Raw genomic sequence first — 11,393 nt, forward strand, 5'->3', positions numbered from 1 at the left:
GCCTCACACCCCTCCTCCTTCTTTTGTGTGTGCGCACCCTCCTTGCCCTTTCTACATGCAATTGTTCAGGGACAAATCACTGTTATTGCTTTTATTGCACAATGTTGTGGGTGCAATCAATATTGAGCATGTGCAACGATTTTGTTGCTTATTTTTAGAGTTTTCTCTCAAGATTTGAAGTGCCCCATTTGGAGCTTTGTTGTCCTAGGTACTATGGTTAGTTTTTTGTAATGTTGATTCTATGGTAGCTTTGCAGCAACCACATGCGTAAAGTGTTGTGTGCTTGTGTAAGAAAAGAATATATGTTGTTGAATTGTGGAAGAGGAAGCTCTTTGTCTTTAACTGCATTGGTTGGCGTGTGCTATAAATCCATGCTAGGGTTGTTGGTCTTTTAGGTGGGCATTTCCCACTAAAGTTTCTAAGGGATCACATGCTTTTGGGAAGTTTTGTTGATATGATTTGTAGGGTTGATTTTGTGCGTTGATCAGTACTAGGACACATTGCTATGGAGGTTTTCTAGTTTTTGTTTTCCCAACAGCTTCCTAGTCGAAAAGCTGATGGCCTTTTTCTCTCTCAGATTTGAGAGAGTGTGTGTGTGCCTTTCCCAACTAGTTCTATAATGATGTCTTCCTACGCTAGGCCAAACCTTCTTATGAAGCTTCCATGTGCCGTCGATCACCACTCACTGCAATATGATGCTGCACACCATTTGTCGCAATTCTATGTCATGGCATGCATTCTTCACACCAAGAACAAGGCTCCGTGCATACTTGCACACATGGTGTAGTAGAATTGGCTTAATTATACAAAGCTACATAGTTGCAAAGCTATAACTAAGCATTGTGAAGGAGCTTAGGTATCCAGCAAAGTAATTGGTAACTCAACCTCGTGTGTACATGCTCTTGCGTATGTATGAGCCTCTTGCACGTGCTCTAAGTGGCAAACCTTGAAGTGATGAGAATAATTTTCGACCTTTAAAATTGCTTGATCAAACTTAAGTGGAACCTCTCTTGATACCACTCTCAAACTTAAGTGGGACCTCTATTGATTCCACTTAAAATCAGCTTCAGAGAAACGATGCCACCTAGGCAATGGCCAAGTGATGCATAAGTAATAGTTATTTTGTCAAATAACTCTGCCTCATAAATAGTCACGCGGGCATCAATTATTTGTCGTATAGGGAACTGTGTAAGTCTTCTTGTAACTATGTCGATTTGGGCATAGTTGCATCAGTAACCTAACCAAAGTAACATAACCTAACCTAAGTAACATATTACTGACAACTATAACTGGTGTGCACGCGTGACCACATTCCTACTACTTGTTCCATACGACTCTCTTCCTTCACTTTCTCTTTTATAATACCGGTATGAAAAGACTTGAAAATCACGGACCTCTTTTCACTTTGCGTTACTTTTACCCCTCCCTCACTCACTCTCTCTCTCTCTCTCATGCACACGCGCACTTCCACCTACTCACTCTCTAACGACAACATGCCCATTCACGATGCATCTCTCTCTCTCTCTCTCTCTCTCTCTCTCTCTCTCTCTCTCTCTCTCCACCCACAAAGGTGCGTGAAATGGTGCGATTCTCCACTAAAGGTTGATGAGAGAAACGCATGATAAACAGTATATTTGGAAGGCGATCCAGATCACTTCTTTCTAGTGTACTAGCGCACTGGATAAGCTACACATAAATATGCCTTGCCTCAATAGGCCTACTACAATATCTGTAGAGACCACCTCTCTCTCTCTCTCTCTCTCTCTCTCTCTCTCTCATTGTCCCTCTTACTCCCTTAATTTAATATCCCTTAGGAGCCCAAAATAACTTACCTCCCTCACAGGTGCTGCTGCAGTGCATGTTAAGGGCTTCTTTTAAAGGTACTCATTTCTACACCAAACCTCATTAGCTTAATATTCTAACCAGCAAGTGCTTGTCTACACATCAAGCAATAGCACCACCTAGCTGTCTAATCATCCTAATTATATACCCTTAATGCTCCACTAATTGCAAGTCTACTCTCATCAGTAATCAAGAGCTCTATGATTCTCACTAGCCTATAACCAGCTCTTCTAGCCATAGCTTTACTGCAGTAGCTTTAATATAACCTTTTCCTTTAATGGCAATCTTGGCACTCCCTGCATGAGCTTTCTCAATGCCTTGCCCACAATGATTAGTAATTAGCTATTAATCACTTCATTTCACAAGGCTGATTACCTTAACTTGGCTAATTCTTGTCGATATCTGCGCTAATTCTTGTTAAATCGTCGATATTTGTTCGAATGCTTGTTGTAGAGGCCAAAACTAGAGGCGCAGACCGGAGAGTCGACGGCGTCAACATAGGGCAATGATGATGATGAGAAGTAGTAGAATTCTCCAGCAACAAAGGCCAGACCCTTGTCTTCATAGCTCATTACATAAGCTAGGGACGATGATGGCACAAAATGCGAGCTCGGCGGCATGCCAACATGCATATGGGTATGTGAGGCGGCATCATGAAGGAGGCTCGCCGATACCATACTTGCTAGCAGGGCTAGCGGCCATGCTGGCCTTGATTGCAATTTCCTTGTTTATATTGGCATGCTCCTATTGGAAGCTTGTGGGGTGTGTAGAGCAGCATGCAGCTGCAAGGGCAGCTAATTATAGTACTACCTCGCCAGCTACTACTCAGAACAACAACAACAACACTGCTGGCAGTGGCCATGCTCCCCAACTCATGCAAGATGAGTCATGTACTAAGTTGGTGGTCATCATGGCAGGTCATGACAAGCCCACTTTCATCGCCCAGCCTGTTGGTATTGTATTTGAGAGTACGCCCTCTTCCACTCCGCCCATGAAGGTGTAAAATTTGTAGCTAGATTTGCTCAGTCCAAGTCCCTACTACTCATTACCTATGTGCATGTGCGCGTGCACGAGAGAGAGAGAGAGAGAGAGAGAGAGAGAGAGAGAGAGACGCTTCACACAAAAAAAGAGAGAGATTGATGCTTGTTCCTAGCAATGATTTTGAACTTCCAAACATATTGACATCCTATGAAGGCCTAGGAAGACCAATAGTTCTTATCACTCCTCTCAAATTCTCATGTGTCAACTACAAAAGACTAGAATGTGCAATGACTATCTCTTAAACACACTACATGTCACCTCCCGTGACAAAATGTTACATGCACACACACACACACACACACACACACAAAACTCCCAACCTTCTATGAGCTCTCTCTCTCTCTTCTCCAGCCTCTCAACCTTTCTCCAACTACTCCTAGTGCTTTCATTGAAAACACCTAGTGCTTCTTGACCTTGCCCTGGTTGAGCACACGCTACAATCATGGCACTCAAAGAGACAACATTCTAAATATGAAGCTCATCAAAGCACTTTTGGTGCATGCTTTGATGACTAACCAAACCTGGCGTACATTCAACCAAAGTGATGCCAAGCATGACTTTTTACCAAGAGTCTCATCATGACTTCATTTGCCCATGTCAACTTCTTGTGTACTCTACATGCTTCAAGATGCAAGCATAGGTGGTTGTATGTTGGATTGGGAAAGAAACCCTCACTGCATGTTCACTAAACACTGATATTACTTCCTACCTTGGTTGTGTTATGAGCACTTCCTAGGTACAATTAATACACTCCACGAGACAAAATTCCAACAACATGCAACTGGTCAGTCTCAATTTGTGCTTTCTTGAATAGACCACAATTGGCAGACATGTCCTCCAAAGCAATGCTAAACAATATGATGTGCTTTCCAAGATCCCCTAACTAACATCTTCATTACAAACTTGTTTTCCCATGTCTAACTTGTTGCATAATGTCACATGCCTTCAAGATACCAAAACTTCACTTGCATCCGTTGAAGACAATGGAGTTCTTCTTCACTTGTCCTATTGTACATACCCTACAAGCAATGCACTTCAAGAGACAATATTCTAGACATGAAGCTCATTAGACACTTCATGCATTAGGAAGTGAATGGGGTATAGAAGGGCCTCTTTATTTGGCAGTTTAAGGGAATGCTTAAATCTTAAGCCAAGTTTGACCAAGCCTAAAAGAGAGGGCAAAAAGGCCTATGCTGAGATTTTTTAAAAAGCCACTTCCATATTTTGAATTTGAAAATAGTATATTTAGTAACCCAAAAGAGAGGTGGATAAATGAATTTTAAATTGTCATTTTTCCACCCCTCTTCTGATCTCTCTAACATATAAAACACACTCTCTCACTTAGAACTCATTAAAGGAGGCATTTTTCCGCCCCTGCCAAAAAAAAAAAAAAATTAGATTCTCTCATTGTATTCTCTCTCTAAAACGTGAGCCAACTCTCTCTCTTTCTTTTTCTCTCTTTTCTCTCTTGTCACTTCTACTCCCAATCATTAAGGAACATTCTTGGATGCCTCTTTCTAATAGAGTGCAGATCCTCTAAGGTTGCAGATCTGCCCTCTGAGCCCCTCTCTCCCACTCTTCCTTTACTCTCTCTCTCTCTCTCTCTCTCTCTCTCTCATGCTTCTCCCACTGCAACTCCAGCTGAGAGCAATGGAAAACTCCATTACCTCTCTGTGTACCAGCATTTCTCTCTCTACACTCATGATCAACAATTCGATTTCAAAGGAGACTAAGCTACACTCCCCCTCTTTCTTCCCTTCACAACATACTCCTTTTCTCCTATCTCTGAGTACTCTCCACTTCTTTCCTCCATAGCCACCTTCACCTGCTTGTAGCAGTCATCATTACACATTCTCTCTAATTTGCTTGATTAACTAACACAAATGTCTACCATTGCAAGACATTACTAACAGGTCAAAACGATATCGATTAAATGCTGATTTAGAGCAAGACTACGCTACCGTGCGACTTGGCACATCTAGTCCCAATGCTGGAGATCAGCTATGGAACCTTGGATACAAGGTAATGAACTTATGGGTTGATGGCCATATTTACCCTGGCGATCCAATAACCAATGCATCACCACCTTTTCGTAATGTCACTGAGCTACTCGTTTTATTGAAGATGGGAGAGATGGATTGTTCGGCTATTGTTGGAGATTACATTTAGCTTTTGTCAATGAAAGGGAAGCAGGAAAACATCTCTGTGCTACCTATTCATCATTGCAAGAGAAGTACGTGAAAGACATTCAGCAAAGAGAGAAAGCCAACGAGAAGACAAAGCAGCTAAACAACGAGATGTCAAAGCTTATTAAAAAAGCAAAGCATCAAAAAAGGAGCAAGAGCGTCATCTAAACAATTATGTTCAGCTACAACACACTGCGCGTAATATGCGTCGACAAATCGATCATCTCACACACATTCCATTGGGATACCACATTCGCAAGCGCAAGAGACATGCGATGTCTATGCTATCTTCAAGCGATGGAGCTCGAAAGAAACGTATCCATCAAACTCGATAGGAATACAAATGCAAGATTCTAATTTCTTACATTTTTTACATGTTGCTGTAATATTATTTCAATATGTAGGAACTCGTCTCGGATGATGATGGGAATCTATTCTGATGCTCAAATGACTGGACATACTCTGCTACAGTATATCATCAAACCAAAGGAGTTGGTGGAGCTATTGGATGATCCATCCAATGTTGGCATTGCTAATGTTTTGCGTCAAAAATATTTCAATGAGCTAAAGAGCATTGTGTTGCCTCAAGAGATGATGGAGGTGTGTGACAGCGCAGGATTAAGTTTCAAGGCCTATGAATTCAAAGCTTTGTATAGACTTGTCACACTAGGTCACAGAGCAAAAGGTTTGTTTAGGTTGTTGCCAACACCTTATAGTGTTAGTGTTGCAAAAAGGTGCGCCAATAATGATGTTGCAAGCTTGTTGGGTGGATTTCAACATGTGGAGGATGCCCTGCCATTAGAAGAAAACAAATCCTTTTGTTACAATGAGTCGCATAGCTCAATCCACCGACATAATGTCAAACCAATGGATCGATAACCCGTCTAGTACATGAAGGCATGGAATCACTAGAAATGCAAGAAGAGGATCCTAATCAAAAGAGTTAAGAAGAAGAGAAAGCTAATCACTCAATGCCTACTCTCTAATCTTCTTTAATCTCAACAATCAAGAGAACAATGGGTGCACACTCTCATCAATCACACACACACATCAATCAAAAGCTCAATGAGCTTACAAATAATGTAAAAGTGAAGATAAATGAGAGAGGGAAACACTAATTAGAGACTAATCAATGCTGAACTACACACCATAAACACAATTGACGAAGAGAAAGAAGAACAAGAGCACTTAGCTTTCCATTGCATACCATAGAAAGTAGGTGAGCACAAGAGGAAGCTCCAACTCCAAACATCTTCACCTCTATCTTCTCTACAAGCTTTCCATGAAAGCTTAACTCACTTGAGGATCCCTAAAAAATGACCTAACTTTCACTTTTATACCTAGGGCATAAAAAATATGTCCGGCCGCCCATGAGATGCATAGAATTGTGTGCATCTCTATAGCTCCTAGGCATCATGGTAACATCAAATATACAACCTGGAACTCATGTAGAGCCCGTAAATATGTCAAAAGTACATATACAAAATGATGTGTCTGTCAAAAAATGAAGCAACGTATGCTAATACATCATAAGCATATGCTAAAAATAGCATAATTGAAGGTCATCTGCTACTTTGTGTTTGCGCTGCCAAACAGAAAATTTATATTTGTGATGAAGCTTGATGAGTGCTAGATAATCAAAGGTCAACGGCTCAAAAGGGTAAGCGTTACGCTTACGAACAGAGACTTGGTGAGCATTGATGTTGAGCTAAATTCCAACGAGAAGGGAAACACTTGTTTAGATGTTCAATTCGAGAAGAATATTTGGTGGCTGGCAGCTTTTCATCTCCCACGAGACACATGAGTCCCTCAAATGGTATTTTAATCACACCCCAATCATTGATGTCATTCGGCAACGATAAGAAGGACAATGATTGCAGGTTTCATGTATGGGTACATTCTAAGTGGAGTGGCATTTGGCAGGAGACTTGAAAACTCTCAAGTGTATGTTAGGGTGCAAGCAAGGTGCAATGACCCTCTTTCCATGCATTTATTGATGCAACAGTAAAGTCTCATTAGGAAGTGAGGGCAAGGGTTCAAAGTCCAACAAGTCAAAGTGCGGTAAGGATAAGGGTGGCAAAGTTGCAGTCAACTCTGCGAAAGGTGTGACCACCACACAAACAATGGGTAAAGCACTACAACAATGGTTTCAAGGTATCCTCAATTGTAACCAGAGTGTACCCCCTAATCGAGACTTGGACGATCCAAATTGGGATCCTAGTCTATCGATTCCTCTGATAAATGTACAAGTGTGCACTCTTCATTCCCGTCTACGAATTCTTGACAAGTTTCTTATGCTTCATATTAATTATGCTTGGAATATGGAGCTTGTAGAAAGAAGGGAAGAGTGTATCAGAGAACTCAAATCTATTCTATCAAGTGTTGGCCTACGGGGTGCAATAGAGCTATCAAAGGACAATAAGGCATCGAGAAGTACACAAGATCATCCTAATAAAATATGTATGGGTGGTAGTAAAGCTACGCATATGCTTTCAGACTATACTGACTCCCAAAGTCCCAATGAGTTTCAATTGTGAAAAAAGGTGTGTGACATTACCACCTACAGAGGTAATGAAGCAGCCCTAGGAATTAAGCGTGCTCGTGTGTGGCAGTTTGTAGATGATATTTTTTGTTTTCTTGAAAAGGCAAAGCTAACCTCTACTGAGATATCCACCTTAAAGTTTGTAACCAATAGTTTCATAGCGCAAATGGTGGAGGCCTGTGGGGAGACGCACATAACACATTACATGGTGGGTTGAACACTTTGTCTTTGCAGTTAAAAAACATCAGTGTTTAAACTCAAGTTTTATTATTTTTGCCGCACATTCTTTTTTCTCATAGCTCATTTTTTCTCGACACATTTGGTTCATTGGGCATCTGGAGTAGCCAAGGAATGGAGCGCTCATAGCATCAAGCAAAAGCAATGTATTTAGAAATTCAGGGGATGGAGGTGAGACAAAAAAGAGCAATGCCCTACATGAAATATTCAGTTGGTTCTACAGAGTTTTAGCGGGGAGAGAAAGGAAGAAGACTAGAGTGCAAAGAAATTTGAAATGTAGAATAGAGAAAGTGGTTAGCATGAGGCGATCACAATCATGTTATGCTTCTAGTGCAAAAGATAGGTTCCAATGATGGTTGGAGACAAGGCGACAAAATGGCAGGCGTTGGATGGAAAACCAATAAATTTTTGACACTAACCACTTCTATAGTAAACATACATTGTAATGCCACGTTATTTTTTGACGCCCCAATCAGTGGTTCCATGGGTCAAATTTCAACAATTTTGGAGTTTTTTTATTTTTATTAGTATTATTGAGTTTTTAAGTTTTTTTAAAAAATTAAGTACTATATAAGTCAAAACTCACAACTTGAAGTTCATTTCTTGTTTGCACATTCTAGAAGATCCTCTCAAGTACAAACACGCATGCACTCATATCTTGCACCACATGGACGATTCACACAAGCAGATTGGCACTACGCACAACAATACCACCACTGCTACTCACACCACAGAAAATCTACAGCCAGAACCCCATGCAAAATCTACGGCTTCAAATCCACATCCGCAACCACAAGTGGATAACCCAACGTACCAACCCACTCCAGACACACAAGAGCCTCCCCAACCATCGAATCCAGATGATTTAACCACCATGCGATATATTTTTGGAGATCTCCGAGAATTAAACCATGCCAATCGCACACCTCTACCAGATGCCCCACCAATTTCAACTCTACACAAAGCCACACAAGAAACAAGAGCAACAGAAGAAGAATACCAAGATCCGCACGAAAATCCAGCGCCCTCGCCTACTGTCACAGTAACTGGTGCTCAAGCCACCGTGAAAACCACGCCGCGAAAGTTTCCACCGCGAGTCAAACAATGAGTAATCAAGGTAATACCATGCGACCCGGTTTCTAAAGCAAGAGAGGCCAAGAGGAGGGAGATGGAAATGAAAGAGGCAGTTGAGAAGGAAGCATAGTTAGAGCAAAGAAGACAGAGAGAGCAAGAGGAATGATAGAGAGCCGAGGTCGAGAGAGCTCATTTAGAAAACTTACAAGCACGAGCAGAGGCTTAGAGAAAGCCGGCAGAGGATAGAGCTCAAGCCACCCAACAAGCAAGGTTGGGAGCTCAAGACCTTCAAAAATACCTCAAAGAGCCAAAAGCAATATGCAAATTGAAAAAAGGACAAGGTGACACCTGAAGAGCAACAAGCCCAAGAGGAGAGGAGGAACCTCCTCAATGGGCCAGGCAGGTGGCTCCTCCACCACCACCAGCAACACAAAAAAAGCGAAGATGGAAGCCAGGCACGGTTGCTCTGTGTGAGATCAGGAAAATATCAAAAGAGCACTGAGCCAATCATACCCAAAGCGTCCTTCTCTCGGGTGGTGAGAGGGATGGACGAATACAGCGATTCTGTTACATGTATACAACATGCAGCTTTACTGGCCCTACAGGATGCCACCAAAGACATTTTGGTGCGTCTTTTTCAGGATGGCGTCTCCTATATGGTGCATGCTAAGCGTGTAACATTGAAAAATACAAATTTAGCTTTAGCAATCATTTTACAAAATGAAGGATGCCTTCATCAAAAATAGTTTATCCCATGTACTCTCTCTTGATGAGACTTGTAATCTTTTCCTATAATATCAAATGTCGAATTTCTACCATTCTGTGCAATTGTTCAACTTTATTTTTTCCAGTGTTTTCTATAAGTATTTGTTATTGGGTATGTTAAATTTAAGCTGACCACCACGGCACACAGCTCGTCCGACAGTGTCGACATGCACACAGCCTAGAACATGCAGCCACCGGGTGATCGGGGGGTACATCTCGGTGATTCTTTTGCAAAATGGGGCGACAAGAGGGGGGTGTACGGGATCAACCGAACCACAAATGACCACGACAGCGCCCGACAGGGTCGAACGGGGCAAAAAAATCCCCTATGCGACACGGCACACAGGGAGCAGATCTATCACTGCCAATTTCATGTAATTTTTTGTTTCATTTATATGTATATTATTTTACTTTATTATCCAAATGTTCAATTAAATCCATTTTTAAAAAAAGCCTAACATTTTTGTGATTGTATGAATGCATAGGTGGCTTGTGAACTTATCATGGATGCTAATGCTTCCTCCCAAAACATCAATGCAGCTACTTCTAGTCGCCCATTGATTGGTGATGAAGGATCAAACAATGGCTCTTTCAATAAAGGGAAGTTTAAGGTTGGTGGTAAGGTGCCAAGGCCGGAAGACCATTTATAAATTGGTGCTACAAATTATGTGGCAAGGAAAAATCAAAAGGTGCACCTCGTATTAGGTAACACTTTCTTGGATCAAGGAATGGAACAACTAAGAAGGAAAATGGAGGTAGATGTAATGGCATTGTTGCGTTTCTCTACTTCCACACTGAGAAACAAGATTAAAAGATGCAGATTATGTATATATTAGGCACACCTGATAATTGAGCAGTGATCAAGGCTTGTTAATAGGCCAAGTTTAATGCTAAATGTATGCCAAATACGGCTTCAAGGGGCTAGAACTTATGTTTTTTATGCTAAAAGTGGATATATCTAAAGTGATAAAAAATGGGAGTTTATGGACCAAAATTGTAGTGCTCAAAGTGCTCTACAAGTGTGTCTTTACAGCTCATTAATTTGAGCTACAATGAGGAAGTTATGTCAGTTTGAAGTTTGAGTCAATTGCAGATTTGTACCAGATTGGGCAACTACATATGAGGGATCATTGAGGAAGTGAATGCATAGGCTTGAAGTGCTTGACTTGTGGAGCACGTCGGTCTTTTCAGATCGGCAATCAAAGCTCTAATTATCAAGATATTGGCAATTTAAGTTTCACTAGGGGCCCGGTTTGGTCGCCTCGGTCAGTGTGGTGATTTTGGACTTTGACAAGGATCTGGAATACAGTGCACTTAATAGGGCAATAAGCGTTTGAGGAGCACCTTGTCCGGAATGTCATCTCATGCAGTGCATTCCTAGCGGGGTATGATGGCAGTGTGCTCGGAAAAGGACCAAACATGGTGCATTGGGCAATGCTCTAAATGATATGCATGCTAGATAATCTGCACTCAAGAGTGCAACAAGTGCTTCTTGATGAGGTTTCAATTCAAAACGTCATTTATTGGAACACGTTGATTGTTGGATAAGCCATTATGGATGTAGTGAGTGTTAAGTATGGAGCCTGATTTACGCTTGTAATTTTCTGTGGTAAAAGCGCACATTTGTAAGGCCCCCATTATGAGGAGAAGACATCGTGCGTGAAGGAAAATCACTCGCCGGAAACCAAAATTTTCACGGTCAAAAA

General features: G+C 41.5%; 2 protein-coding genes across 2 annotated transcripts; both read left to right on the forward strand.

The window, feature by feature from the left end:
- Positions 1–1,689: 1,689 nt before the first annotated feature.
- Positions 1,690–2,894, forward strand: LOC147433037 (protein GLUTAMINE DUMPER 2-like). The gene is made up of 2 exons (XM_086492786.1): positions 1,690–1,880; positions 2,296–2,894. Exon 2 carries the CDS (start codon positions 2,348–2,350, stop codon positions 2,843–2,845), a length of 498 nt encoding a protein of 165 aa, XP_086348912.1. The 5' UTR covers positions 1,690–1,880; positions 2,296–2,347; the 3' UTR covers positions 2,846–2,894.
- Positions 2,895–3,041: 147 nt separating this feature from the next.
- Positions 3,042–10,681, forward strand: LOC147433038 (uncharacterized). Its single transcript, XM_086492787.1, has 2 exons — positions 3,042–10,061; positions 10,173–10,681. Exons 1-2 carry the CDS (start codon positions 9,873–9,875, stop codon positions 10,335–10,337), a joined length of 354 nt encoding a protein of 117 aa, XP_086348913.1. The 5' UTR covers positions 3,042–9,872; the 3' UTR covers positions 10,338–10,681.
- The last annotated feature ends 712 nt before the right edge of the window (positions 10,682–11,393 follow it).

Source organism: Adiantum capillus-veneris, chromosome 20, assembly GCF_014529385.1.
Source record: "Adiantum capillus-veneris isolate H3 chromosome 20, ASM1452938v2, whole genome shotgun sequence".
NCBI lineage: Eukaryota > Viridiplantae > Streptophyta > Polypodiopsida > Polypodiales > Pteridaceae > Adiantum > Adiantum capillus-veneris.